The following is a 27,995-nucleotide window of genomic DNA, read 5'->3' as shown; positions in this document are numbered from 1 at the left end:
ACCCACCATTGATTTACTGGAGAGTGTATAATAATGTCGGAGCACCCCAGGCAGTCGTCGTCGTCGCAGAAAAAACGGGCTCCGGTCAACATTCGATTGCCGTCGAGCACGAATCTGGCAGTCACGAGTACATCATCTTCGCCTGGGAACCGGCCGACGCTACGATGGCGCGCCAGTGACCGTACGGGGCGATTCCAGTTCTCGACGGACGACTACGAAGAGGAGATCGAAGCTGATCTCGAAAGGGAGTACTTTGAGGGTTACACGGATGGCCTCAAGGAGAACAAGCGGCGGAGGGCACGAGCACGGGCCAAGGGCTCGCCCGCCGGGGCCACCGGTTCGCCAGTAACGCCGGGGGGTGAGCCGCATGTAGTGCGGCGCCGGCGCAGCGAGCTGATTAACGAGCTCATTGAGGACGACAATGCCGGTGGAGACGAGCTGGACGCCGCGATAGAGCTCGAACATGAAGCCGAGATGGATTACGCAGAGGATAATACCGTGGAGGAGGCAGAGACAGAAGAGGAGCGAAGGCCGCATGTAGATGAGCGCGAGAGAGAGCACGGTGATGAAATTGACAATAGCGACGTCCAATCGGTGACAAGTGTGGAGACGTTCACCCTCAGAGAGCGCCAGGATGCCATTAACACTACTCACCCGTTTGGTATCAAACTGTGGAAGCCTGCCATTTACAAGAAGATGCGATCCGTTCAGAAAATCGCCGAAGGGGACATCCACTCGACGCCGGGCAAGTCGGTCACCTGGCCAGTCATGTTCGGTAATGCGCTGTGGACGATTTTGTTTGGATTTTTATTGTTAGCTGTGTGTACCGTGGCCTCTGCGAGCTGTATGCTGCTGTTTTGGAGCCCCTCGGCACGGGTTTACGGGCGCAAGCTGTTCTCTCTGGGTACCTATTTGTGGTCTCCGTTTGGCAAGTTCATTGAGCTTGTTCAGGACGAGGATTACCTGCACGAGGACCTTGGCGAGGGGCGCAGCCTGGCCGAGTACCGGCGATGGCAGGCTGGAGACGTGGAATACGGGCGACTCTTCTTCGAGCCTTCGCGTAAGACCTCTTCCAACTCGCGAGATGATATGACCAACACAAATAACCCGAACAACAACTATGAGAGTGAAGAAACAGCAGGGGTGTCCTCCTCCGAAACCCAGCCGCTGCTCGACGACAGCAGCCCATCAAGCGATTTCCGCAAGAAGCGGCGGCTGTTTGGACGTGGCAAATGGACCGTAGGGCGCATCATGTTCTTTGTATGGTACTACGTGGCTATTGCGCCGCTTTTGTACCTTATCTCGCTGGTATGCTGGCTTGGAGTGTTCTCCATCCCCATGGCCAAGGTGACATCAATCCTCGCCGACCAGTTGCGACGCCACCCGCTGGCTCTCAAGTTCAAGCCTGCCAAGTCGTACGCTATGCTGCCGGCTGCAGAGTCATCTTCTGTGCTGCTGTGTACCTACCGGGCTCTGGGCTGGAACTACTACAAGTACACCGTCGACGGGACCAATATTTTCTTCATCAACCTCATGTTCGCTGTTGTATTTGTCATTTTCGACTATTTCGTGCTCTACGAGACTTTGGGGATTGGCGGGGTGATTACGTCTCCAGCTACGGCGTTCACGCTGAGTCTTCTCTCGGTTGTGCCGCTGGCATACTTCATTGGCCAGGCTGTAGCTTCTATTTCGGCGCAATCCTCCATGGGCATGGGTGCGGCTATCAACGCGTTCTTCTCGACTATTGTAGAAGTGTTCCTCTACGCCGTAGCATTGAGTCAGGGTAAAGGCGATCTGGTAGAAGGATCCATTGTCGGTTCCATCCTCGCCGGTGTTCTGCTTATGCCGGGCCTCTCCATGTGTGCCGGAGCTATCAAGCGTAAGACGCAGCGGTACAACCCCCGTTCGGCGGGCGTCTCGTCGACTATGCTCATCTTCGCCGTGATCGGCGCCTTTGCTCCAACTATCTTCTATCAGATTTACGGAACGTACGAGATGCGATGTCGGCCATGCCAGGACCTGTCGGATTCATGCCGACGGTGCCAGCTCTTCCAGGTCCCACTCGAGGCGGACACTCTGTATACGAAGATCATCCAGCCCTTCTCGTACATTTGTGCCATTCTGCTGTTTGTCGCGTACATTATCGGTCTGTGGTTCACACTGAGGACCCACGCCGCCATGATTTGGACGACCCCCACCGTCTCCGAGCTCCCACCGACTACTACTACTGCTCCAGCTACCACTGGTACTACGGTCGTGGCTGCTGTGGACCCACGGACTCACCGTGTCATACACTCTGCGGCCAATTCGTCCAGCGCGCCGACTCCGATACTGCCCCCGGTACACTACACCCTTCCTGTGACGGCGGTCCCTGACTTACCGCACCCTAGCAAGCACGTTACCATTCAGGAGGCCGGCGTGCCCGTCAAGCACGAAGAAGAAGCTGGTGGCGGCCACGATGCGCCCAATTGGAGCCGACGAAAGTCGACCATCATTCTGCTAGGTGCTACTTGGCTCTATGCCATTATCGCTGAGATCCTTGTCGATACGGTGGACGTGGTGTTACAAAACTTCAAGATCAGCCCCAAGCTGCTGGGTATCACTGTGTTTGCGCTCGTTCCAAACACGACCGAGTTCCTCAACGCCATCTCCTTCGCCGTCAACGGCAACATTGCGCTGAGCATGGAGATTGGTTCGGCGTATGCTCTCCAGGTGTGTCTCCTCCAAATCCCAGGCCTGGTCCTCTACTCCATCTGGACCTCGCCGACCCTCAGCGGACCCATCCACGACTTCATGTTCACCCTGGTTTTCCCGCGGTGGGACCTGTTCATGGTCATCCTCTGCGTGTTCCTGTTCAGCTACATCTACGCCGAGGGCAAGAGCAACTACTTCAAGGGCTCCATCCTCATCCTCGCCTACCTCGTCGCCATGCTCGGCTTCGTCATGTCCGACCTCATCGCCGAGCTCCTTCCCGACTCCGGCAGCCTCGCCGTCAAAGTGCAATCCACCCCTTTGTAATATTTTTTGCATATAGGTCATACCTTCGTTAATTTCACTCTACTAGTACTAATGGGGGGACCAGTCCCCCCAATCCCCCCTGGGGCTCCGCTCCGCGGAGGTTCAGAGCAGACGGGGGTTTGGGGGCAGAGCCCCCTACTACGGGAGCTCGAGGGCTGGCCCTCGAAGAACATTGGTAGGGTGACAAAAATATTTACAGTTAAATAATACATTAGAACCAAGGAGCGGAGTGGTTCTTCTTTTTTTCGATCCGTCGTCGGTATGCAGCGCCCCTGGCGGCGATGATGATCTCGTCGGCACGGGCAACGGCGTCGTCGACCTCGGCCTTTCGCGTTTCTTTGGTACGCTCGCCCTTGGTGAGCTTGAATTGCTGCGAGCCACGCACCGGCGTCTTGTTCTCGTGCTTATCCTCGTATAGCCGCTTGTCGTTGCCCAGCTTCGGCAGCAGGTGCGTGATGCCATATCGGTATGCAGCTTTGTAGAGGTCGGACTGTCTTCTCAGAGAGTACTTTGGCGCGCTCCACCGCTTCGTGACCGGGTGTCTGTTAGACAGGAAAGGGTTAGCGTCCTCGGCATTTGTCAGAGTCGGCTTGTCGGCGTAGGTCTTGTATGGAGGAGGCGGGTATCTTCTGAAGAAGTTCTGCAGGTTAACGGGCAGCGACGCAAAGAATGGGTTCACCATATCGGTCGGGAGGCCCTGGGGCTCGACCGACGCGATTCGCCCTTGGACGATCTCTACGGATTTGAGGATCTCCGAGGCCAATGGCTTCGCTTTTGATCGTGCGAGTACCTGTAGCGACGGCTTCATTCTTTGGAGGCTCTACGGTCGTCGCTTGGATCTTGAAAAATTGAAGGTTTGGTGAGGGCTCGGTTGGTCGGAGATCCGTTACGCTTCTCTACCTTAACTCAAGTTATATTCCAGCTTAACCGGTCAAGTTACGTTTGCGTCTTGACTTGTCAGGTTAGTCAAGTTTTTGAGCCGACTCCGACAATGACTAAATCGACAGGGACAGCTGACTTGAAAAGTTTGATATTTCAGCTGGTATTATATCTATTCTATTGGCGGTATATAGAGTGAGTCTTTAGCGGATTCAGCTAGCATAAATAGATAGTATTTTCCCTGTGTAATTGTAATATCGGTAGACGATGATTCGACAGAGGATTTGTATTGGGTCCAAGCGACTGGTGAGTGTGGTGGATTGATCTCGAGCATTAGAGAGAGCATTGATCTCGAGAAATTAGTTTGAAAGATTGCTAACAAAAAGGTAGTATTCGTCGGTCGCGAACCAGCAGTATGCTGCTACTACTTACGCCAGACCACCAATTGTGTTCACCAAAGGCCAGGGCTCCCGGCTCTGGGACAGCACTGGCAAGGAGTACATTGACTTCTCTGCAGGTATCGCAGTCAACGGGCTGGGGCATTGCGACGCCGGAGTGGCTGAAATCCTGGCTGACCAGAGCAAGAAGCTCGTTCACGCGTCGAACCTCTTCTTCAATGAGTGGACACTGCAACTCTCCAAAAACCTCGTCGAAACAACCAAAGCCCAGGGCGGCATGAAGGACGCCTCCAAGGTGTTCATGTGCAACAGCGGCACTGAGGCTAACGAGGCAGCACTAAAATTCGCCCGGAAGATTGGGCGGCTGCAGAGCGATGACAAGATCGAACTCGTCTCTTTCGCTGGCTGCTTCCATGGCCGGACTATGGGCGCCCTAAGCGTCACAGCCAACCCCAAATACCAGGCGCCATTTGCCCCACTGGTGCCAGGCGTCAAGGTTGGCCAGATCAATGACATTGCTAGTATAGAGTCTCTCGTCACCGATAAGACCTGCGGCGTTATTGTCGAGCCAATCCAGGGCGAGGGAGGCATTAACGTTTCCTCTGCCGAATTCCTGGTGGCTCTCAAGAAGCGGTGTCAGGAGGTAGGCGCTGTTCTCATCTACGACGAGATCCAGTGTGGCTTGGGTCGAACCGGCAAGCTGTGGGCCCACCAATGGCTTCCCCAGGAGGCCCATCCAGACATTGTCACTATGGCTAAGGCCCTGGGCAACGGGTTCCCAATTGGCGCCACCATGATCTCTGACAAGGTCAATGATGCGCTCAAGGTCGGTGACCACGGCACGACTTACGGTGGTAACCCCCTGGGCTGCCGAGTCGGCGACTACGTTCTCAGCAAGCTCTCCTCGCCGGAGCTGCTGGCGGGAGTCGAAGAGCGACACAACGTGTTTGTTGACCGACTCAACCGAATCAAGGAAAAGAACCCTAGCATTGTCACTGAGATCCGGGGCAAGGGTCTTCTGCTTGGTCTCCAGTTGACCACCGACCCGTCTCCCATCGTCAAGAAGAGTCTTGACAACGGGCTGGTTGTTATCACTTGCGGAACCAACACTCTGCGATTCATTCCAGCTCTTAACATTCCACTCAAGGATATCGAGGAGGGTTTCGACAAGCTCGAGAGCTCTTTCTAACCCTCTTCAAGCTCCTGTTAACATGGCATTCTGAATAATGAATAAAAATCTGTAAATTGCATAACTTCTGGGGGCCAGCCCCCAGACCCCCGTGGCTCCGCTCCGCGGAGGTCTGGGTAATGGGTAAATTAGAAATTAAATAATATGCAAGGATTACCAGTTCGCCCGGCTGGCTTTCAGTCTACTCTTGAATCGGCTGTCCTTCTGGGCTACATCCGGCTGGAATGTTTGTGCTCTCGGTAGACTCCCTGGAGCCTGCTGGTCTGGCTGGGGCCTATAAGTCTGCAATGGTGCCGGATGCGATGGCGCAGGAGCTTGCTGCTGCTGTTGATGCTGCTGTCTTCTGGCATAGATATCTTGCAGCGCGGAGGACCCTCTTGTACCGCTTCTCATGGCCGGAACCGACGATGTGCTCGAACTAGCACTCCGGCTGGTGTATGGCGCCCTGAAGTTCTGGTTGCCCGGCGTATCCCCAAGCCATTCGGGCGTCCCGCCGTCCCGATTCATGTAGAACTTGGCCAGTGCGTTGTGGATCACAGTGTCAGACTCGCTGTCCCCATCGTGCTCATGCGACGAGATGTTCAGCTGTGAAAGCGCTGCAGAAGCACTACCATACTGGTGCCTAATCCGTGTCCAGATGCCTTGCTTCTTCTCCATTTGTGGGGGACGTGTCGTTTGCGACAGTAGATCGAGGGATTAAGTGATGTGTATTTAAGGAGACCGGCGATCTACAAACTCCGGCCTACCAAGCCACTGTACCACCAGATACGACCACCAGCTTACGAGGGTAATTAACTACCGAAATCAGCGTAGATAAGCAAATTAAAGTGATCTTTGGTAGACCATGACAAGCTTCGTAGTCGATCGGGGCATAGTGGAAGGTGCGGCTTCGGTCCATCAGATCAACCCGGCGCTGCTTATCGAAAAGATTGTACGGGAACGCATATTCGAGTCTCGTTACTGGAAGGAGCAGTGCTTTGGGTTGGACGCCGCTACTCTTTGCGACAGGGCAGTCGAGCTAAGCTACGTAGGAGGGCACTACAGCTCAAATATCAAAGTAACGCCGTTCCTATGTCTCGTTTTCAAGCTCATTCAGCTCCAGCCGGAGCGTGAAATCATCTTGGAGTATCTCAACCAGACAGAATTCAAGTACCTCAGAGCTATAGCTGCGTTCTATGTACGTCTTTTCTTCAAGCCAGTTGAGGTGTATAACCTTCTCGAGCCGCTACTCACAGACTATCGCAAGCTTCGTCTGCGGAGCCCGGCGGGCGTGACTCTAACACACATGGACGAGTTTGTGGACTCGCTGTTAACTCAGCCTCGAGTGTGCGAGACGACTTTGCCGCGTTTGCCGCCAAGAGTGCAATTGGAAGACATGGAGTTACTCGAGCCTCGTGAAAGCCCGCTGCTTAGCGAAATCGAAGACGACGATTGAACTATTACTGGTATCTCTTTGATTATTTATTGGATCCTTGCAATTGAAAAGGTTGGGTTTGTCTATTATTGAGTACGGACTAATCATTGACTATATCCATGGAGAAGTGCTATCATTGAGGAGCCTTTACTGTTGAGGCGTACTATTCATTGAGATACTTATCATTGGGGAGTATTCACTATTGGGGAGTATTCATTATGGAGCATTACGACTGTTTTGCTACTGTAGTGAGGGTAGTCATTGACTATCCATTGATCTATGCTATCCTTTTTTTTCATCAAGGAGTATTGACTGCTAAGGACTACTTACTAAGCAAAGTATTTTTTATTGAATGTTTATTATTGAGGAGTACTTAGAGTAGAGAGCACGTCGGAGATTCAACGAATGGTCACCGGCAGAGGTTTCAACAAACCGGGAATAGTTTCTATACTTACAATGCATTATTCATTTATCGAGCTCTCCGCGAAGCGGAGCCACGGGGGTCTGGGGGCTGGCCCCCAGAGAAACTTCTCACCATTAATCAACTACGTCGGAACGATTGCTGCGGTCCATCTCCGTTAAAAAATAACAGTGCAAGAATATCCATGTCGAATAATCCCAGAATGGAAATAATAATAGCGGAATATAATGAATATAATAATTTTGTTAAAACTAAAAAGTTTAACCAACGACCTTCTCCGTCATCTCAATGCCGTACTCCTCCTTGAGCTGCTTGATCAATGGATAGGCATACTCAGCAGTCACTGGAGCATGGACACCAGGAGTCTTAATAGTGCCGTTAAGAACCTGCTTGACAGCAACAGCGCATGGGATACCGACAAGCTTGGCCATGGCAGAGTAGCCCTTTGGATCACCGTTCTCCACCAAGGTAGAGGTTCGCACCTCCTTGGAGCCATCAGCCCACTCAATGCCGAACTTGTGCTGCAGCATGACAAGATCCTTCTCGCCCTCCTCGAACTGCATCTTCTCCTCAAGAGTAGCACACAGGGTGTCGAGTGGGTTGCCTCGTGGGGTAATCTTCTTGTCGGAGAAAAGACCGAGCCACGCGTAACCGGCCATGATTCGCTGCTTGTCCTCCTCGCTCTTGAACTTGGTCTTGGCAGAGATGGCGTCAATCAGAGCCTGCTTCTCGGTAGAAGAAGAGCCAACAAGCTTGGCAAGAGCGTCCTTCCAGGCAATTGGCTCCTTGAGGAACTCAACTGGCTCGTCAGACAGGAACCCAACATCAACAAAACTCTTGATGAACTCTGGGAAGCCCTGGAATCGCAGAGTGCCTCGGATGAGGTCCTGGGCCTCTGGGATGTTGTATCGCTCTCGGTACGGGGTCGAGTCTCGGTTTGGATACGCAACGAACGCGTAGCCTGGGAAGATGAAGTATGGCTTGGCCCACTGCATGAGATCCTCACCCTTAACGTCGACAATCTTGCCGTTCTGGTAGAACTTGGCGGCGTTTCGCAGAGCCAAAAGAACACCTCGCGAAGACCACGAGAACTTGTAGCCCAATGGGTTATCCGAGTCCTCAGCAGCTGGCAGACCGCCGCAGTACGACAGGAAGGACACGATCTTGCCGCCCTTCTGGTGCACCTCGTCAATGGTCTTGACCGCGTACAGGTGGTCAATGCCCGGGTCGAGGCCGATCTCGTTGAACACAACGATCCCGGCATCCTTGACCTGCTCCTCGAGCTCAAGCATCTGCGGGTTCGTGTAGGAGGTCGTGACAACGTGCTTCTTGTTTCGAATCGCCGACTTGATCACCGTCGCGTGGTAGATGTACGGGATCAGCGAGATGACCAGATCGTGCTGGGCGACAGCCGCATCCAGCGAGGCGTCGTTGGTCACGTCCACAGAGGCCGCCTTGGCCCGCTCACCGGCCAATGCCTTGGCAGCGGCCAGGGTTCGGCACGCAACGGTCAGCTCAATGTTCTTATCGGCGGTGAGAACATCGACGGTGGGCTTCGCAACGAAACCGGAGCCGAGGAGAAGAACTTTCTGAACCATCTTTTTTTGTTCCTTTGGTTAATTGACAATTAGCGTTAGGATGGTGTGTTTGAACAACTGCTGCTATTCGCTTAAGAGTCATTGTGTCGGCGCCCGAAATTTCACCTTACGTCATGATGAGGTGCGTCCTTTGCTTATACCGCGCGCGCCCCATCTCCTGCCAAATGCGGGCGCGCACCCCTACCCGGGTACCCGCCGCATGTTATGCGGCTCTCTCCCTCTCCCTTAGCTCCGGGGGGAGCTCGAGGAGTACGAATGCCTACTGGGGGTGTAATTGGGGGGACCAGTCCCCCCCAAACCCCCCTGGGGCTCCGCTGCGCGGAGGGAGCGCTGTTTGTTACATTCCAACGCTCTTCAGTATTGCCAAAAAGATCAATTGTGTTCTATTGCTTAACTGAATTGTGTATCTATTGGATATGCCAAGGAAATTGTGTTCAATAGACCAATTGCGTTTTAGTGCTTAACTGGGGTTATATGTACCTTGGAGGTTGTGCTGAAAAGATCAATTGTGGTATTGGTTAACTGAGCTATACTGGTATATCCATTGTGTTATGGAAACTCTGTTGAACAGATCAACTATGTTTTACTGCTTAACTGAGGTATTTGTTGACGGTATTATGATATACCGGTACCATGCAATTGCATGAATAGCCTAATCGTACTAAACTCGTCCCACGGAGGTAGGGTGGAAAATACAGCGGATGAAATCGGTTAATATCAAATAAATAAATTACATGAAAATACTAGAAATTCGTTTACAGTCCCCTTCGAGGTCTATTACCACCAGCTCCTCTAGTTCGCGGCCCTCCTCGGCCACCACCACCGCCACGAGCGCCTCCACGGCCTCCCCTGGAATCCTTCTTTGTTTTCGGCTTTGGTGTATCGTCAATTAGCAATGTATCCAGCGGCAGCGAGTCGGGCAGAATGTAGAATCGGATATTGTTTCCCCTGATGTTAATATACTCCATAGTAATTGGCTCCCGATCCCTGATCACCATCTTGACATTCCGCATCGTCGTGTTCATATTCGGGGAGACCGACACGATGGTACCAGACACAACCGTCCCTATAAACGTTAGCTCTTCTCATCCCTCTTCAGTAACATAGCATTTACGCGATACATACCATTTTTCAGCTCGATCTGAACCGACTCCGAGGTCAGTTTCATCAAAAATCTAAAAAAAAAACACCAAAAAGGCTCCACGTTAGTCAATTCTCATAAATCATGACACAAATCATAGCAGCTTTTTCCACTTACCGAACGAGCTTCATGGTTGCTGGAAATCCGTGTCGTTCGTATCGACGGTGTCTTTTTTTTTTTTTCGTTTTTGGTGATGGGAAAACTCCCAATGGCGACCCCGGAGTTCCGTTGGATACGCAACCGCTCCGAAATCCAGTCGCGTCGATAACTCGGCTCGGTATTAACAGGGAGGTCTTCGGATTGAAAAATAACACTTCATTGTTCCTCTTATCTTGTTAAGCAATTGATTGAGAATGGTTCTTCTTAAGTTCAAGGCCAAGGGCAAGAAAATTGCCAAGTTGGCTGAGGAGGTCGACATTGACGCCGGTGAGGATGTGGACACCCTTGTCGCCCTCATCGCAGAGGATACCGGCAAGTCCATTCATCGATTGAGACTTACGGTGTCAGACTCCGAGGCCAAGCCGGCCGACAAGAAGAAGAAGGACATAGTCCTCTCGCCAGCCCAGAAAATTGAGTACTACGGCCTCAAAGACGGCGATGTTGTGCTCGTCAAGGACCTTGGCCCTCAGATCAGCTGGAGAACCGTGTTCTTCATTGAGTACCTTGGGCCATTGCTCATCCACCCTGTCTTCTACTTCCTCCAGAAGCAGATCTATGGTGTAAGGTTTGAGCGGTCGCGGGACCAGCAGTTGGTGTTTGTGTTTGTCATGCTGCACTTCCTCAAGCGAGAGTACGAGACTTTGTTTGTTCACAAATTCTCGATGGCCACCATGCCGCTTTTCAATCTGTTCAAGAACTCTGGCCACTATTGGGTTCTTTCTGGGTTCTTCCTGGCGTACTTTAACTATGCTCCAGTGACCTACTTCGCGCGATACCAGAGCTGGATCATGCAGTTCCTCTTCTCCAGACAGTGCGTCCGACTTTCAGAGGGTGTGCTCTACGGTATCTCTTTCCTGTGGCTCTTTGCTGAGCTCTCCAACTTCTGGGTCCACCTCAACCTGGCCTCCATGCGATCTGGCGACTCTACAGAGCGAAAGATCCCATATGGCTACGGGTTCAACTGGGTCTCCGTCCCAAACTACTTCTTTGAGTCCCTTTCCTGGACTGCGGTTGCCCTCATCTCCCAGAACTGGAGCTCCTGGTTCTTCTTGGTCGTGGCAACTGCCCAGATGTATGTTTGGGCTGTCAAGAAGCACCAGCGATACCTCAAGGAGTTCCCCGACTATCCAAAGGACCGAAAGATCTACGTTCCGTTCTTCCATTAAACGACGTATTATTATTATTATGGTAAAGAATTAAACTCATATACACCGCTACATATATATACGTCGTACTCGCTTCCTAGCCTGAGTGCACAAATTTCACTAAGCACTCGGCGAAGTATTCAGCCCTTCACGTGTCAATGCAGCAGTTCCATTCGCCAGATGCAATTGATGCCTAATTTAAGCAGACCAATGCTTCTCCGCTTTAGACAAGAAAGAAGTCCACTGGAATTTACCCGGATTTACAAGATCATTGTCGTTCTCTTTGCTAAAGTTCATACTGTTCGGAGCAGCATTAATGTTAGCCTTGACAAAACTGGTGAAACCCGCTCGTCCACCTTCCCCGGTCTCCAGGAAGCGGTTCGCGGCGTCAAACAGCTCCTCATTACTCTTCTGCTCCACCTCAAGTTTTACGCCCTTGTACCGCTCGTAAGCATTAGCAATTTCGTTGAAAGAAACAACATCACTTTGGATTCGAACATAGTCCGGCAGTTGCTCGGGATGCTCGGTAGTAGCTAGCTCAGCAACGGAATTGCCAATATCCGAGCTAAACGATACGGAGAGCTTAGCGTCACCATCACCAAACCTCTCGAAGCTGTTTGTTTGGGCTTTGATACCAATAACTGCTGGGATATTGACAAGCATATCTCCAAACAACCCATTCAAGACAGACACCGTTTTGAGTCCCTTGCCCTGAGCATATGCCACAGTGTCAATCTTGCTCTGGAAAGGCTTTTTCGAGGTACTATGACGGTAGTCTGTGCCAAATTCAGACGGAATAAATAGCTTAACCTTGTTCTCAACGGCAGCATCAATGGCTGAATCCACGTTGACCGCGGCGTTTGTTAGTACAATGAGCGTATCGACGCCGTTAAGAGCCTTCAATAGTGATTCCTTATCGTCGAGCGTCGCTTGGATATACTCAATCTCGTCGCTCGAGCTGAACTTGGACGCATCTCGAGTAATGGCTCGGAGTGGAAGCGCAACGTCTTTCCTGTACTTAACGTCCAGCAATGAATTGATGACATCGCGGCCCAAGTAGCCATTCAAACCGAGAACTGCAATTTTCTTCGCCATTGTCTTCTTACAAGATCACAGTGTATAGAGAAGCTTAAGATGTCAAGAGACCAACGAGCAAAAATATATTCAATACAATACGTACATTGGCTCATGGAGCCCTTTTATCACGCAAGATTAAGGTTAGTGTGCCCCGCCTTCTCCTGCGTCAGATTTGAAATCGGACCAACCATTATCACTAATAATTACTAATTGTTGCCTCTTCATCACATTACCTTATCCTTGCTATTACTTAATCGCAAATAAGCGCTCTGGTGGAAAAGGATACAGTAAAAAACACCTTGTGAGGTTCCGAGCATTCCGGCCATAAGCCAACGTGAAGTTACTTTCTCTACAGTAAGTTTCTTGCTGAATGGGGACCACCTTCTGGAGGAGTCAGGGTCGGATGGCGGTTGACTAAATTTTTAGTCACAGCCGTTGACCGGGCCGGTTTCCGGTAGTCGACCCCAGCGTGTCTGTACTTGAAATAGGTACATCATATTACCGTTAGAATTGTCAGGAGAGATAGGCTGAATAATAGCCATATTGAAAAAGCCTGGTAATACAAATTGCAGTTATTCAAAGCGCTGGTACATGTGCAATTGAGACTTCTTGTGCTTACAAACGTTACCGTAAGGGTAGTGAGCCCTGGAAGAGTGATTGAAGCAATATATACATGGCAGTATCAGGTAAATAAATCATTAAACAACATACTTCTCGACATAAGTGTAAACATCGTAGCCCTTTTGGCGATGCGATTGGCAATTATGGGCAACATGGTCGACTAGAGCTGCCGGACCACAGCCCAGTACTGCCAGAGACTCGGACCGCTTGTTCAGTCTCGAGACTTCTTCTGCTAGAATGTCTGCCGCATCAGGTTTGCCAAAGTTAATGATTGAAGTTGGGTCAAACTCAATGTTGGAGGAATCAACTTCGATGCACTTCTCGATAACTTCAACTGTCTTGGACTCCTCCCTTTCTGGTGATTCTCGCGTGATGTAACATTCAATTGAGACGTCCATGTGCTTGGAGTAGCTCTGGAACTCTTGCAGGGTATCCTTGTACCAGACGAGATGCTCCTTTTTGGCGAGGAACCAAACAATGCGTATCCTGCAATGACTTGGTCTGTGGGCAAAGTCATTGGCTAGGTTTCGAGCGTGAATGCGCTTAATGAGGTCAAGGGCCACCGGGAAGGTGAATGATGAACCTGTTCCACCAGAGAAGAAGAGAAGAGACTCGAATGTCATAAGAGGCTGGTGCTTTCCACCGTATGGCCCATGAAGCATAGCCTTCATCTGGACTGTCTTGGTCGACTCCACCTCCTGGAGCGCTGTTATCTTCTTGCCCAGGCCTTTGGTGAACCCAGAGTAAGCCCTGATTACTAGCCGAATCTCGCCGGTCTCAGAGAGACTAGCAATAGTGAAAGGGTGCCATTGAATTTTTCGAACACTAGCGACCCGCAGATAGCCGTGCTGGCCAGCCGTCCAGGTGCCGAATCGCGGGAGCCACCAGCGCTGGTAGGCCGTTTCTGCCAGCGGCAGCCGGACCTCCACGGTGCCCTCGGAGTCAAGGATGGTAAAGTCAGCAAGCCCCTTGGTTGGCGACAGGTACTTGTTGATCGCTGCTCTGGCAAAAGAGATGACTCTGTCAAGTACCACGATATGAATTGCCAGAATGACGTGTGCTCTTGCGGCGGGGTTGTGGAATAGAGCAAAAAGCATCATAATGCCTGCGAAGAGGCCGTGATTGAACAGGAAGAATTCATAGCTAAGCCTCCTAATGATACGCGGCGAAGCCAGGTTGAGGATGCACATGGAGCCAAACGCAATCATACCAAAGATTTGGGGTGGAATCTCAATCATGATCTTAAAGTCCAAGTCGAGCCAATATTTGATTGCGATGGTAAGGTGTGCAATGATCATAGCGAAAACGACTCGTCCAATCCATCGATGGATGAAGTTGAGCTTATCATGAGGGATGCCTGTGATGAAGGTGATGGTGTCATTTTTGGTCGCAAAGAGATAGAGAATGGGTAGACTCCCCGTTGCTACCTTGCCAATACGCTTACCAACAATATACCGGTGAGGCTGATAGTCAAGGTCGGCTGTCTGCGCAAAGCAGAATGCAACGTTGATGCCTACGAAAACGGCCAAAAAGAGCAGCAGACTGGGCTGGAAGTATATGGGGCTTCTTTTTCCTGGTAATGGTACTTTTATTGACCCATTCAGCACAGTCCATGTACGCTGGAAGAGGAAGTAGGCTCTGTACCGCTTCCGGGTATAGCGCAGCCAGTACTGGATCCAATGGAATAAAATGCCATACACAAACAGAGAGAGGAGAACTAGTCCAAATGCAAGCCACGCATATTTGTTATTCCGGTCGCTCTCGTAGAAGTACTGCTCATTATACGGAATGGCCATTGTAACCAATTACACGCCCTAAATGCACTAGTGTTCACGTAATTAATAGAATTGGCAGCGAAAGTGGGAACCTTTTATTCTGATGATTTCAATTGAAGGGTTTGTTCTCTTAGTGGACCACTACTTTCTTTTCTGCGGGTAAAACCGTTTGCCAAGGCTGTCACGAATGTTAGCAGCTAGCCATGTTATATATTTCGCCAGGACGCGTTAGGAGTGCCGACTCAGGTATATACGTTTGCCCAGGCATATTCTCGTTTATTTCTTAGCTGGTTTAACATTCGTTTTTATGTGGCTGAGATATTTTTATGTACTTCTACGGTACTTGCCTAGTCTAACGGCTCCATCTGATAATTTCATAACGGGATAGTAAGAGTTTCCTACCTGCATTACCCCAAATGCCACAAAATTTGCAGACCATATGTCATTGAACGTACTGTACGAGGTATTCGACGAGCATCAGAAGCAAGTGTGAAAGGCCGTTTGCGCACCGGGTACCCGCACATGTCCACTGCATCTTTCGTCACTCATACAAGGTTGACCTACTCGTCCTCCGCCTGAGAGGGGTATGATTTTCAACCTTTCGATTTGACCTTTACTCTCCACCCATTTTTTTTTTTCATATGAACAGGTGATTTTACCATTTAATGAACCTATAAAATTTTTCCAACAAGCGTAAAATGCTATTTTGCTATTTCTGTACAATGCATGTTCTCGTACCCGACTCGGCAAGGTTCCGATCAGATAAGATTGAAAAAAGACCTATGCACAGATTGCTTTTTTTTATCAATCAGTAGGAGCCCCCTCACGGATGTGGAAAAAAGCGCCTCTTCACATCAAAGGGTGGGCATCAGAAATGCTTTTCTAACTGACGTGCCGGTCGTATAGTCCACCTTTGTGGATGGACTTATATTTAACTGCAATTCCTGTTCATGATTGCCTTTGGAATTTCAAAATTGAGTCTCTATTCACAAACAATTGTATATTCCAAGCCCCATTGTAAAAATGCATTTCTTTAATTATCTCTCCTTGGCAGCTCTCTCCACCATTGCATTGGCCTCAAACTGGGACACTTACCCATCGGTCAAGCAGACTGCCAGTATCAATGGCTTCGCCGACCCAATCTACAATAAGCTCCCAGATTGTGCCCAAGATTGCGTCAAGTTTAATACCAACAACACTCCGTGCCCAGACTGGGACACTGGATGCCTCTGTATCATGCCCCAGTGGTCCGGCGAGGTTGCGGAGTGTGTCGCCCAAAAATGCGCGGCATCTGATGTGCGAAAAGTTACCAGCCTCGCATTGTCATTGTGCAGCTCTGTCGGAGCCAATCGATGGGAGATGCCTTCTTCCATCTCTGTGGAACTCGCTGCCGCCGCTGCAAAAGTCACCGCTGACAGCTCGGGCTCTTCTTCCAATTCGATGACGACCCTCTCGCCCTCGGTTACTCCCACTGCTTCCAAGGCCAAGGCCACTTCTGACTCTTCCTCTTCCTCCATGGACACTTCTGTGTCGTCTTCCTCCAAGGCCACATCGGCCTCGGCTTCCTCCAGTGAAGGCACCAATGCTGCAGATGGTCTTCTTCAAGTGGGAGGTGCAGGATTCCTTGTCTCGCTTCTTGGCTCTTGCCTCATGTTCATGTAACATTGATGAACGACATCCATAGTCAACCAATTGAGAATGTACCTTGCCTGATGCATTACAATGCCGTGATATTGTAAACTGACACCTAATACTCCAACATAGTAACCTAACAAATAAATTCTTCCGAGCCTAAAGTACGTTGAGCAATTTTCCTGCCAAGAAAGTATACATGCATCAGTTGCAGTCGGGTAATTCGTACGGATTGTCGGTCCGAACGGTGCCCATGCAGCTCCATGCGGCGCCAAGTAAGATCGTTACCTGAATTGGAATTATCTGATGAACTTCTGAGCGGGCGCCGATCGGCCCGTCATCAACCGCCAAATCAATCTAATCAATCGACTGCCCCTTTTGGGAAACGGCGAGTCCGCATATTATTAGCCAAGACGGAGTAGGCAGATTCTTGGCGACCGTAGAGATGTCGTTTTGGTATCGGGTGGGTTGACATTTTCTGATCAGCATTGAAAGGCTGGACTGCTAGGTGTATCAGGGGACGGCTGTACTTAGGTATGGTTTAAAAGAGAAAGGTGAACATCGTCATCCCTCAGGGATAATACTATACAGGGAAGAAGGGCCTTTTTGCTACCCTCAAGGTGGCAGAAGATGCATTTATATGTCTCGGTTAGCTCCAGCTTTCATTATACGACACTGGCGCACTCCGTAACCGAAGACACGCGGTTACGTATGGGGCGGTTCCCTGCACATAACATGGGCTGGTTTATTCCTCGCTATTCAAAAGTAAACAATTGCATTCAATTCTAATTTAGGGATACTGTATAGTCTTCTAGGTAGTTTCGCCAAGCATATAAATAAGTGACCCCCTGCTCAGCAGAATTCACATCAATCATTCGCTAACTCTTCAATTGTAAAATAATGAAGGCCTCGATCGTTTCTTCGCTCGCTACTCTTATTGCCGTAGCTATGGCCGCTGACAACCCATATGCCAGCTACCCATCCGTCAAGCACACTGCTTCCATTAATGGTTTCGCTGACCCAATCTACGACAAGCTCCCAGCCTGTGCTAAGGATTGCGTTAAGGAGAGCACATCCAATACCCCGTGCCCATACTGGGACCCGGGCTGCCTCTGCTACATGCCACAGTGGGGCTCCATCGTCGCTGATTGCTTCGTCCAGAACTGCCCAGACGGGTCTGATGTCTCCGAGGCCGTCAACCTTGCTATAGGCATCTGCAACGAGGTCGGTGCTGGCAAGTGGGTCATCTCCCCAGATGCCTCCTCTGCTCTCGCTGCTGCTGAGACCCGAGTTGTTGAAGCCTCCACTTCCGCGGCTGCTGCAGCCTCTACTACTGCTGCTCAATCCACCTCTGGTCCAGCCTCCACTGGTCCAGCCTCTGCCGCTGGTTCCTCTTCTGCTGCTGGTGTTTCTTCTCCAGCTGTTACCGGTAGCGCTGCTGCCACCACCACCGCCGCTTCATCCTCTGCTGCTGCCGCTACCACTACCACCACCACCACTTCTGCTGCTGGTTCTGATGAGGGCGAGTCTTCCGGTTCTGAAGACGAGGAGTCCTCTTCTTCGGCTGCCTCTCCAACCTCCACTTCCGTTTCTCAGGAGTCTTCTTCTAACAATGGCTCCTCTACGGCCTCTCCAAGCGGTGTTGAGCAGTCGAACGGTGCTGGCTCTCTCGTCGGCTCCATTGTCGCCCCAGTCGCTGCTATTGCTGGTGCCCTTCTCCTCGCTTAAAAAAATTGTATATTCTACCAGCCTTTTTTTTAATTTCTAGTGCATCCCCTTTTTATTTAATCTATAATTTTTGTCTCTAGCTATCCTGTGACGTTTTTAGGATTCGAATTCACTGACTTCCATTCATTTGATTTCCACATTTGTAAAATTGACTGCTAATAAAAGCTCTACATGTCGGCAATCAGTAGATTTGTACGAGTCCCCCCAATTTCAGCAGGTACAGCGTATACGTATTCGAGGGCCAGTCCTCGAGCTCTCGTAGTTGGGGGCTCTGCCCCCAAACCCCCGCGTATCGGTTACACTGTTACAAAAGTTCCAGCCTGTAACAAAATTCCAGCAACAATGTGTTACTCCGCGCAGGGGAGCCCAAGGGGGATTTGGGGGACTGGTCCCCCCAATTACCTCAAGTAGAGCGTGTACCTTATTCTGTGATACTCTGATACATCATATTCTCTTCCGTGAAAGTATCACTAGTACAAATAAGTTTCCGTGTTAGATATTAAAGTCTTACGCTATATATTCCACTTCAACTACAGAAATATGCCGTAATTCTATTGTGCATTGAAGGATATTTATTGTACCTTACTCACTAATATTCGCTATATCCTCAACGTATGTTGCTAAAGCTTCTCAGCAGACTTCTTGTAAAACGCATTGTGGAGGAGTCCCGCAATTTCATCAACTGCCTCCGAGCCTTTATCAATAATTCCACTCATGGTCGTGAACGTATGCGGACACCCGTTATATTCGTGATAATGCACTCGTTGGCCGTTTTTGATGAGCTTGCTTGCATAGTTCTGAGCGTCGAATTTGAGCAGGTCGAGCTCAGCAACGAAAAAGTGAGCCGGTGGTTGGTTCCTGAATGACTCGTCTGGATACGCAATAGGCGATGCTCGTGGATCGGATGAGTCTGGCTTATAATGGCCCATGAACCAGGCCATAAGTGGTAGCGGGAGAACAGCCGCATTGACCAGAGGATGCGAAACGTCCATCGCCCCTCGTCGCGTGTCAAGGCTTGGAACTACCAAGACTTGGGCCAATGGTTGTGGCATCTTCTCGTCGCTGGTCTCATTGTGGGCATTCACCAAATGACAAACATTCGCAGTCAGAGTCCCACCAGCTGAAGTTCCACCAACAGCAAGCTTGGTCGGGTTGATGTTTAGGGCCTTGGGGTTTCTAACAGCCCATTTGTAGGCGTCCCAGGCGTCCTCTACTGCAGCAGGGAACGGATGCTCCGGCGCCAGTCTATAGTGTACTGACATGACCACGCACCGGCCAGTCTCGGCCCAGTGTGCACAATGCGAGCCCTCAGAGAACAGGCCGCCTACGACCATGCCACCACCGTGGAAATACACCAGCAATGGCCATCCGCCTTCCGGGGCGGTTCCGGTCGGAGTGTACACCCTCACCGGAATCTTTTCTCCTCCCTCTCCATCGAGAGTGAGGTCTTCGGTCGAAGCAATCTCCGGGCCCGGTCGGAGAACGGCCTCTGAAGCAGCGACAGCCTCTCTAGCTTCCTCAACAGACAGGGCATGTAGAGGTGGTCTGTTCTGCATGACCGCCTCGTAGAAAGCTACGAACTGCTTATCATACTTGTCAGTAAAATCGGGGTGGATGGGATTAATTGGCTCGGTCATTTTATCTGCTCTATGTCAGCTACGCCGGCCGCTGTTCTTTTTATACTTCCTGGGAAATACAGCCCCCCAGCTTTGTGGTTTATTGGCAAAAGTGGAGATTTCGGTCTCGGTATCTGATCGTATTCGGTTGGTTTCGCATGCGACGTGCAGATGCCGATGGCCATTGGGGGTATTCCCAGAAAGTTTAAATAGATTATGAAATCATTGTCAAATGCGGTATTCGTTTTAACGGTATACTATTCTATTCGGCGTTGTGAAGCAATTGTCTTCATTTGTATGGTGCGAAGTGCTGGATCGGCTTCCGTAAAAACAAACCGAGGCAAAGGGGGGCTAGTGGGGTAAGAGGCCCACAATTTATGGATAATACTGCATGTTACAAATGGAGTTTAGGTTCATATGTAGCTAAAAAAGCGGTAAATCAGGTGTAACCCCGTAGTACCACCTCATTTTCCTACCGGATCTAACGGATCTAATGTGTATTCCCACATTGTCTCATTTTATTGCGCCGCATCTTATGCGGCTTTCACGTGCTAAATGAAGGATGAAAGCATTAGAAGGTAAAAAAATTGTGCAAATTACAAGTACATCAGCAAAATAGATAAATAATATATAGTCATGAACCAAAAAAAAAAAATGGGGTTAGCACGGTTCGTGTTTAAAGCAGCTCGCCCAGCGTGATATATGCCTGTTCAAGCATTTCCCATCGACAACCCTTGAGGCACTTCTGAACACCCAGGATAAGCGAGTTTATATTTTCCGACGTCTTCTCATCGAGCAGCTTGAATTGCTCGCGTGGTGAAACTGGCGACTCCAGCGCCTGCAGGCGAGCGACGATGTACCGGTTCGCTTCAGCCCACAGCTCTAGATCGTCAGAAGGAGGCTCGAGCCTCACCCGCGAACTGTATAGTGTCGAGTGGAATGCCCACACAATAAGCGTCGAGATAAATAAGCACCACGGGCGAAGGGCGATCTTGTCAATGCTCGCGCAATAAGGCGTCTGGTTCGTGGACAAGTTAGTCTCCTTGGAATAGAAGTTAGTCTGGCAGTTGAGCACCTGCTGGATGAGAATCAGAGCATGCCGCACGCACAAGATGGCTTCAGAGGTCTTAGACCACGCAGTGACCGCACGCTCCGCCTTGATAAAGTCCCGCTGAGCGAGCTTGCGGCCAATTAGCGACGGGTAGTTTGCATACACGAGAATGTCCAGAACGCTCGGGTTCGAAAGATAGAGCGTGACGTGAGCCATCTGGTTCAGCGGCTGGCACGCCTCGGCAATAAGGTTGTTTGGTGACTGGACACAATTGGACCAAGTGTGGATAGCCTGGGTCATTGCGACCTTCCACTGTTCCATCGGCTGGTTCTTGTGCTCAATCTGGCGGCTTCCGCAGTTACGGCACTGGGCACAGTCGTCCTTTCTGTTCATAACGCCGAGTGTCTGCCCCTTTTGGTTGTGGAGGTGGATAACAATGCTGAACAACCCATGAAGAAGCACCAGCTTAGAGAAGTTCGAAACTGAGGGGTCAAACGGCTTGAGCATGAGCAGGTTTTTCAGCCCGCTGAGGAAAGTTGGTCGCCGCTCAGCCGTTGAGTAGAGAGCGTTCCACTCCTCTGCCGTCTCCGCCTCGTAGGCTGCTTCGATACAAGGCAGCTCAAACAGGATCTCGTTGGCCGACATGCACGCAACATGGCCGAACAGGGCTACATGCTGAGCATCCATGATGAATGCGAGGTAATAGACCCGCTTCATGCTCTCCATTTCGATCCACCTCTTCCAACGCGTCGCCAGGCTGTTATCGTCGCTCCTCTCCTCGTCCTGGGAGTTGAAGTACCCCTGGGAACGCCGCAGCAGGATGACCATAGCGCCGTGGAAAGCGGCGGCCAGCTCGTGGTGGGTGCGCTTGGAGAGCATCTTTTCAAAAGCCTGTAGCAGCACGACACTCTGGAACACCCACAGGGGCGGGTTTACGAGGTCATTGTGGCTGAAAATGAGCCACCGCAGCCGCTCGTGGAGCTTTACCGAGACGTTGTAGTGCTCTTCTGGCGCAAACGCCGTGCCGAGAGTGGCAATTGCAATCATAAGCAGCGGGTGGATCTTGTCGGGGCGTCTCATGAATGTGGGCTTATGGATGATGGGGAAATGGTCGTGGTAGATTTCAAAGTAGTCGTAGAAGTAGTCGCGCAGGTACTTGGTGTCGGTGATCCAGGTATTCATGAGGTCGAGCGAAAAGGTATTTGAAAGGGTGCACGATTCCAGGGGCGAGTTCGAGCTCGAAGTCAATTCCTGCTGGAACAGGCATTTAATGAGCTTGTGTCGCACTGTGTCCCACATCTTTTCTTCCGACGGGGCTTGGTCAAACGCATCTGGTGGCGGCGTAGGCTCAGTCAGCCTGCTTGCTGTCGCCGTAGCGGCCGTGGAGGACGCCACAGAACCAGCGGACTCGGCGGAATCTATAGTCGGTGTGGCTCGAGTCGCGTCACCGGAGGAAGAAGAAGGCGACTTGGGCAGGGAGAACGGAGTGCGGGCTAGGTGGTCCGCCATGGATCCTTCAAACAGCCACCGCATGTTCTCGTCCTGGAACAGGTTCGAGAGTCCGTAGAAATCGAGGATGTTGACGTTGGTCGGAATGCCATTGTTAAAAGTCGGGCCATTCGCCGCATTTGGCGGGGCCTCCTCGCCCAGTAGAGCCGGGTTAGCGTGGGTCATGGCCCCGAGAGGTGGACCTGGGCCTGCGGCCATGTTGGGCGTCGTCGCAGTGTAATACTGCCCATACAATTGAGGCGAATGGGCCTGCATGTGCCCTGGCAGAGCCATTGGCGTTGTACCCGACGCGTATTGCATTTGAGGAGGCGGTAGCGGGCCTCCCCCTACTGATGGAAGCTTACCCTGGGACCCTCCGGGGTTAATTGGTGATGTATAAGTGGTAAAATGCTGCTGTTGCTGTGGTTGTTGTTGCTGCTGCTGTGGTTGATTCTGTGGAGGCGGCACCATCGCTGAAGGAATGGGCGGAGGCAGAGTATTAGCCGGAGTAGTGGACCCATTGGCCCGATAGCCGTAGTGTGGCGAGGCTAGATCGTTAGTAGGCGGCGAAATGCCGATATGGTTAGTAGACGGCTGTGGAGAGTACCCGATTTGCGCCGTCAGCGACGGCTCGTAGGCCTGGGACACAAATTGGTGCGGGATTTGCTGTGAGTACAGGTGCTGGTGGTATTCTGGTTGCGGAGGTTGAGGGTTGGCTATGGCCTGGGGTGTGGTACTCCCCTGGGAGCTCGCAGAGCTCTGTGAGCTCTGGGCGGCAGCTGCGGCAGCTGCCTTGAGCTGGTTCTGGCGGGCGATTTGCGTCTGGGCATTGGCACTGAGATTTCCGCTGCGCCTGAACCACATGCCTCGCTTGTGTCGTTCCTCGTGTCTGTTGTACAAATCGCGGCGATAGAACTCCTTGCCACACTTTTCGCAGCAATACGTGTGTTTTGGGGCATCTAAGAAGTGTTAGCAATCCCCCCTGAGAGGATGGGGCTTACTTACGGTTTAGATTGTGTCGATTCAGGTGTTCTTTCCTCTGGAAGCTCTTGTCGCAACCCGGGAAGGTGCATGCAAAAGGCTTCTTCTTGGCGACCTTAGCCTGCGAGGTATCTCCGTCAGCGACGGACGCTTTTTTCCTTGCCATCGGTGTCGCTTGGCATTCACGATTTCGTTGAACCTTAACCGGCTGAGAGGTCGATCCAGCGGGTGGTTGTGTTTAACCGGCTGAGAAGGTCAATCCAGCGGGACTTGTGACGAAGGTTATGGTGGTCTATCAAGGGTATTAAGTCCGGGTAATACTAACTCGGGTATATGGGGCCCAACCGTAGATAGAGTTTTCGCTTATTTGTGTCGCCCAGATATGGTTCTAGTGGGTCGCTGGATACGTTTCAAAGAATACGGTCCGTGCTGACTATTTTTCACGGAAAGAGTCAGAATACCTCCGGCAGCAATAACGATGTGTAGCCGGTCGAAAAATGCCCTCCTCTGTTTCTGCCGATGGGTACGCTGTTAATATACCGAGGCTTCCCCAATCACTAATCGCTGAATGGTCCAAAGGAAGAAAAATTTGCCTTCAAATATAGGGGCATGTATATAATCTGCAGCACTTTTATGCCGGGGAGAAGTAACTGTTTAGCACACCCCGTCACTGCTGGTACCAGCAATGCCAAGTCAGTGGCCCAGGCGACTGGCGTAGCCAGAAGACCGGTATTTGAGACAGATGTTTCTGATCGACCTGTACATGTAGGTTCTCTATATGAGATAAGTCCGACATGAGGAGATGGCGGAGATCCGCAGGCCATATGCTGGATCGTGGAGCTTTGGATAGTGGGGCGCGTTTGAGGGGTTCAATAGGGGCCTGGCTGGAGCGAGACTCGTTCGATTGACGCTTTCATTTAGGCATGGTGACTGCTGGTGCATAACGGGCATGACATGGCATGTATATGGGGCTCTCTCTGGAAAAAAAAAAAAAAAAGGGATCTACGGCTCATTATGCGTGCTGCTTTTCAAAAAAAAAAAACGGAGAGGGTCTCCTCCCCTCAAGGAAGGAACTGCTCCGAAGAGAAAAAATTCAAGCCGTGTCCCCTTACATACATCGTGCTGTGTGCGTGCAGTGCTATAGAGGGCAATCTGCATTTGATGATAAGACGGTGGGAAAATGAAACCAAGCAAAATGCTGTGTATTCAGGGTGGATCAGGGAGGGGAAGAACCCGTCGGCCCCACGGAGTCGTCGTGTAGTCAAACGAAGTCGAATCGAGGGGCAGAGAGGGGGGACGCCGATATCGCACAACATTCGTGCTCCGGTACAAAAGCGAACGCACAACATAATTCGCTAATAGTTAGCGTAGAATAACCCTGTAACGTTCGGTACATGTAAACCGTTGCGGCAGTACATCGTTCGGACGGAGCGAGTGAATCAATTCTACAAACGGCGCATTCTCCAAGCCTTCTCGTACCCATGGGGGCAGGGAGGGGCCCTGTGCCGGAGCTGAAAAGCGTGCGTCGGGGACGGCGCTGTAATGCGATGCGGCTTTTTTCAAGACAATTGATGCAGGCTGCTGTGCTTTTCCCTGATAGGTACTGTAGTGTACGTAGACAGAACATTGGAGGGGTCGATCAGGAGATTCTTCATCGGATAACCCATTAGTATAGTACACGAGGTACCATATAATGAGTGAACTATAGTGCTACTCGTGCTCCATCAATCCAATTAGAGCTCGGCTCTTTAGGTGGGACCCTATTTAATTGCACGAGGGGCCATTATAAAAAGGCAATTGGCGTGCTAGCTCGTGTTTAGGGCCCGACAGGGAGGGACAATACGCTCATGGTGGGGGCGGTCAACGGGATTGGCTGGCCGTATGGTGAGTGATCCATATAAGTATGCAAACCCTTCAGCCGCCCGTATTAGCAGTAGTAGCGCATCAAGTATCCGTATTAGTAGTAGTAGTGCATCATAGACCACTTGAGATACGTATTAGTAGTGCAGTGTAGTAGTAATGCATCATAGACCACGGAAGACACGCATTAGTAGTACTAATGCATCATAGACCACTCAAGGTACAAGTAAAACAGCGCTGGGGCAATTGCGACTTTGGCACCATCTTTGACGAGCCCTTTCAGCAGTAGTCGCCCGCGATTGACCTCCGACGACGAGTCGTCGCCTAACGCGTCATCGCGTTTAACAGGCAGAAAGCTATGAGTACCAGGATGGTCGCTTCGCGCCAGCACCCGTGGTACAAGACCCGGGTACACTGCAAACGCACCTAGAAGCATACCGGTCGACACAGCCGCGACAAAATACAGTGCAAACGCATAGAATGGGTCGGGAAGATAGCATATCGATGCATGGTAGCTCCTCGAGTCACCTTTTTTATCACCCTTGCCATCACCGTTATCAAGAGTCACAAGCTCAATGGCTGGATGCCGGATGCCCATCGCCATAGATGCACTCTTGACAATATATTCCTGGGCAATACACTCGCCGTCGTCCGCAGGGTACCGATGCTCCACCTCGCATGCGTCATGATCGTCCCCTGAAAAAATTGCAATTGGCTTGACTCGCCGAAGAAGCTCCTGCGTAAGCTTCGGAGTGACCATCGTTTCATACTGATAGCCCCGGATATACCGCAGAGCTTCGCCAGATTCTCGCAGAGGTCCACACGACGTTCCCTTGGGCCGGTACAGCGGAACATGCGTCAACAGAATCCGTTTATCCCCCGCTTTCTCCTCAATTGCCTCGAGAAACTTGAATGGCGGCTGAAACACCGTCTCATTCTGTGTGTTCATCATTGAAATGGTGTCAGCAAGCACAAATGTATGGCCAAAAAGGTCAACTGTACTCGACGGCGTGCCAAATTCCCGCTCGAATCTCTTCAATGCGTGTTCTACAATGGTGTTTCCAAACCCAATGTCGTGATTCCCAGGCAGACTCATGATCGTCTTGGCCTTATGCCCACTGAAAATTCGATTGAACCGCTTAAACTCTTCGTACCATTTGTCATCTTCCCACTCGCGTCCTCCATCTAGCAAATCTCCAACGAATATGTTGGCATCGGGATCAAGAATGCGGTTCATGTTGACCCAGTTGCGGCGTAGATAATAATCCACAACAAATTGGGACACCGAGAGAAGGAGCTTTGGTCGGCCAGGATATGTATTGTCGTCGATAATCTGAGGATCTGCGACGAGAGCAACCCTGCCGCTATCTTCAAAGCCGTCATACCAGCTGCACTGCCTTATAGCAGCGCGTGGATATGCTCGCTCTCCGTAGTACACCAATAAGAGCCATATCACGCAAAGCAAATGCAAATATGATGGTCTTCGTTTTTTGATCCTGTTTATCGCGTTCGCTATGACGCGGAATATCCGGGATCGGACCATAACTCGAAGTTGGCGCTCAAGTCGGAAGAGAGTATGTTTGATGATATCGGTGTCATCATTTCGGGACATAGCCGTAGCTAGATAAGCACATTAAATCGCAAGAATATATGCAAGATATACAGTAGATATATTAGCAATACTCTCTCTCTATATATTACGATGCTAATAAAATTTCTATTAAAAAAAGGCTGTCTGAGTTCATTCTTGTATATTTCTATAGTTACCTGCACTTTATAGTACCAGCGGTATGTCACAATTACCTCATTGCGCTCCATTGCATCGAGAATTGACATTTATTATTGAATCAGGATGTTATTCACTTTAGTGAGTCTACCGATTGTTAATATATATCGCTTGATATCGCTTGACCGCGGACTATTAGAGCATTTGCAATGCATGCTCGCGCGTAATACATCGACCAATTTAGCGTTAATTCACATTAACATGATTTTTTCAAAAAATATGAGCCCACACCCGGGATCGAACCAGGAACCTCGAGATTTGCAATCTCACGCGCTAGCCATTGCGCCATGTGAGCTCTTGGCGACATCGTTAAAATAGGCACATGTCAATCCTATAACAATCGTCACGTGATCGGAATCACGTGATCAAAATATGACTATCATTAAATTTCGATATTTCCTGCGACAAATCACATATCTGGAATAGATAAATAAATATACCTTTAAATTGAGCCTAGAGCAGTTTTATGCCCAAAAATTGAGCCACTTAACTTCCATCAGCTCGCAAAATCAAAGTTTTAAATTGATGGTGTTGATATGGGTTTTTTCCCCACTGACCTCGGCATTGCGTCTACAGCGGTGCTTGGTAGGGATAGTGGTTTCTCCCCGTATTGTCAATTAAATTGAGGGAATCCGCATCATCTTTTGTGGACTGGATATAGGTATCCCAGGCTACTTAATGTTCTGCCATTGATTTATTTTAATTTTTATATTGAGCCGGCTGTTGAAGCCCAATGTTTAGACACAGTCTTCCTTGAATGAATCGTCTGTATTTCGAGCCCGTTGCGACTGTGTCGCCAAGTTAGGCTTATATAGTACATAGTACGTCAACATATTAGTCCGCTAAGCAGACATTTCAACATATTATAACAAATCAATGAAAGTCGAAAAGCATTTGGTTGATGGGGCCGATTTCCTCAGCGCCGAGGCGCTAATGGCACGAGGGAAAACCCTTTCTTCTAGAGCAAGAACATGTGGAACATCATAGATGACACCGCTCCCGCAAAATACCGGGGAAA

At 50.4% G+C, this 27,995-nt stretch overlaps 14 protein-coding genes and 1 non-coding gene across 15 annotated transcripts; 6 read left to right on the top strand and 9 right to left on the bottom strand.

Moving 5' to 3' along the window:
- Positions 1-33: 33 nt before the first annotated feature.
- VNX1 (calcium/hydrogen antiporter) lies at positions 34-3,018 on the top strand (the record flags this gene model as incomplete). The annotated part of the gene is made up of 1 exon (XM_076683798.1): positions 34-3,018. One exon carries the CDS (start codon positions 34-36, stop codon positions 3,016-3,018), a length of 2,985 nt encoding a protein of 994 aa, XP_076541845.1.
- Positions 3,019-3,229: 211 nt separating this feature from the next.
- MRPL25 (mitochondrial 54S ribosomal protein mL59 MRPL25) lies at positions 3,230-3,826 on the bottom strand (the record flags this gene model as incomplete). The annotated part of the gene is made up of 1 exon (XM_076683797.1): positions 3,230-3,826. One exon carries the CDS (start codon positions 3,824-3,826, stop codon positions 3,230-3,232), a length of 597 nt encoding a protein of 198 aa, XP_076541844.1.
- Positions 3,827-4,164: 338 nt separating this feature from the next.
- On the top strand, positions 4,165-5,484 carry ARG8 (aspartate aminotransferase family protein; the record flags this gene model as incomplete). The annotated part of the gene is made up of 2 exons (XM_076683796.1): positions 4,165-4,203; positions 4,288-5,484. The coding sequence occupies 2 exons, from the start codon at positions 4,165-4,167 to the stop codon at positions 5,482-5,484; spliced, it is 1,236 nt and encodes a 411-aa protein (XP_076541843.1).
- An 844-nt stretch (positions 5,485-6,328) lies between these two features.
- TRVA0_011S00342 (PRP38 family protein) lies at positions 6,329-6,919 on the top strand (the record flags this gene model as incomplete). Its single annotated transcript, XM_076683795.1, has 1 exon — positions 6,329-6,919. The coding sequence occupies one exon, from the start codon at positions 6,329-6,331 to the stop codon at positions 6,917-6,919; it is 591 nt and encodes a 196-aa protein (XP_076541842.1).
- A 660-nt stretch (positions 6,920-7,579) lies between these two features.
- Positions 7,580-8,917, bottom strand: LYS9 (saccharopine dehydrogenase (NADP+, L-glutamate-forming); the record flags this gene model as incomplete). The annotated part of the gene is made up of 1 exon (XM_076683794.1): positions 7,580-8,917. One exon carries the CDS (start codon positions 8,915-8,917, stop codon positions 7,580-7,582), a length of 1,338 nt encoding a protein of 445 aa, XP_076541841.1.
- Positions 8,918-9,672: 755 nt separating this feature from the next.
- SMD1 (mRNA splicing protein SMD1) lies at positions 9,673-10,189 on the bottom strand (the record flags this gene model as incomplete). Its single annotated transcript, XM_076683793.1, has 3 exons — positions 9,673-9,983; positions 10,043-10,092; positions 10,176-10,189. 3 exons carry the CDS (start codon positions 10,187-10,189, stop codon positions 9,673-9,675), a joined length of 375 nt encoding a protein of 124 aa, XP_076541840.1.
- Positions 10,190-10,411: 222 nt separating this feature from the next.
- Positions 10,412-11,383, top strand: TSC13 (trans-2-enoyl-CoA reductase (NADPH) TSC13; the record flags this gene model as incomplete). Its single annotated transcript, XM_076683792.1, has 1 exon — positions 10,412-11,383. One exon carries the CDS (start codon positions 10,412-10,414, stop codon positions 11,381-11,383), a length of 972 nt encoding a protein of 323 aa, XP_076541839.1.
- A 177-nt stretch (positions 11,384-11,560) lies between these two features.
- Positions 11,561-12,457, bottom strand: TRVA0_011S00254 (uncharacterized protein; the record flags this gene model as incomplete). The annotated part of the gene is made up of 1 exon (XM_076683791.1): positions 11,561-12,457. The coding sequence occupies one exon, from the start codon at positions 12,455-12,457 to the stop codon at positions 11,561-11,563; it is 897 nt and encodes a 298-aa protein (XP_076541838.1).
- Positions 12,458-13,137: 680 nt separating this feature from the next.
- TRVA0_011S00232 (ferric reductase family protein) lies at positions 13,138-14,856 on the bottom strand (the record flags this gene model as incomplete). The annotated part of the gene is made up of 1 exon (XM_076683790.1): positions 13,138-14,856. One exon carries the CDS (start codon positions 14,854-14,856, stop codon positions 13,138-13,140), a length of 1,719 nt encoding a protein of 572 aa, XP_076541837.1.
- Positions 14,857-15,858: 1,002 nt separating this feature from the next.
- On the top strand, positions 15,859-16,497 carry TRVA0_011S00210 (CFEM domain-containing protein; the record flags this gene model as incomplete). The annotated part of the gene is made up of 1 exon (XM_076683789.1): positions 15,859-16,497. The coding sequence occupies one exon, from the start codon at positions 15,859-15,861 to the stop codon at positions 16,495-16,497; it is 639 nt and encodes a 212-aa protein (XP_076541836.1).
- Positions 16,498-17,367: 870 nt separating this feature from the next.
- TRVA0_011S00188 (CFEM domain-containing protein) lies at positions 17,368-18,195 on the top strand (the record flags this gene model as incomplete). Its single annotated transcript, XM_076683788.1, has 1 exon — positions 17,368-18,195. One exon carries the CDS (start codon positions 17,368-17,370, stop codon positions 18,193-18,195), a length of 828 nt encoding a protein of 275 aa, XP_076541835.1.
- A 620-nt stretch (positions 18,196-18,815) lies between these two features.
- On the bottom strand, positions 18,816-19,832 carry TRVA0_011S00166 (uncharacterized protein; the record flags this gene model as incomplete). The annotated part of the gene is made up of 1 exon (XM_076683787.1): positions 18,816-19,832. One exon carries the CDS (start codon positions 19,830-19,832, stop codon positions 18,816-18,818), a length of 1,017 nt encoding a protein of 338 aa, XP_076541834.1.
- Positions 19,833-20,487: 655 nt separating this feature from the next.
- On the bottom strand, positions 20,488-23,497 carry TRVA0_011S00144 (C2H2 finger domain transcription factor; the record flags this gene model as incomplete). Its single annotated transcript, XM_076683786.1, has 2 exons — positions 20,488-23,309; positions 23,356-23,497. 2 exons carry the CDS (start codon positions 23,495-23,497, stop codon positions 20,488-20,490), a joined length of 2,964 nt encoding a protein of 987 aa, XP_076541833.1.
- Positions 23,498-25,387: 1,890 nt separating this feature from the next.
- On the bottom strand, positions 25,388-26,428 carry CDC1 (cell division control protein 1; the record flags this gene model as incomplete). Its single annotated transcript, XM_076683785.1, has 1 exon — positions 25,388-26,428. The coding sequence occupies one exon, from the start codon at positions 26,426-26,428 to the stop codon at positions 25,388-25,390; it is 1,041 nt and encodes a 346-aa protein (XP_076541832.1).
- Positions 26,429-27,199: 771 nt separating this feature from the next.
- On the bottom strand, positions 27,200-27,272 carry tRNA-Cys(GCA). The gene has a single exon. It is a non-coding gene; the product is annotated as a tRNA-Cys (tRNA).
- Positions 27,273-27,995: the final 723 nt, after the last annotated feature.

Source organism: Trichomonascus vanleenenianus, assembly GCF_965637985.1.
Source record: "Trichomonascus vanleenenianus strain CLIB 3782 genome assembly, contig: TRVA0_011S, whole genome shotgun sequence".
NCBI classification, from domain to species: Eukaryota; Fungi; Ascomycota; class Dipodascomycetes; order Dipodascales; family Trichomonascaceae; genus Blastobotrys; species Blastobotrys vanleenenianus.
Note: the sequence above shows the minus strand (reverse complement) of the source record. Positions and strands in the feature narration are given on the sequence as shown.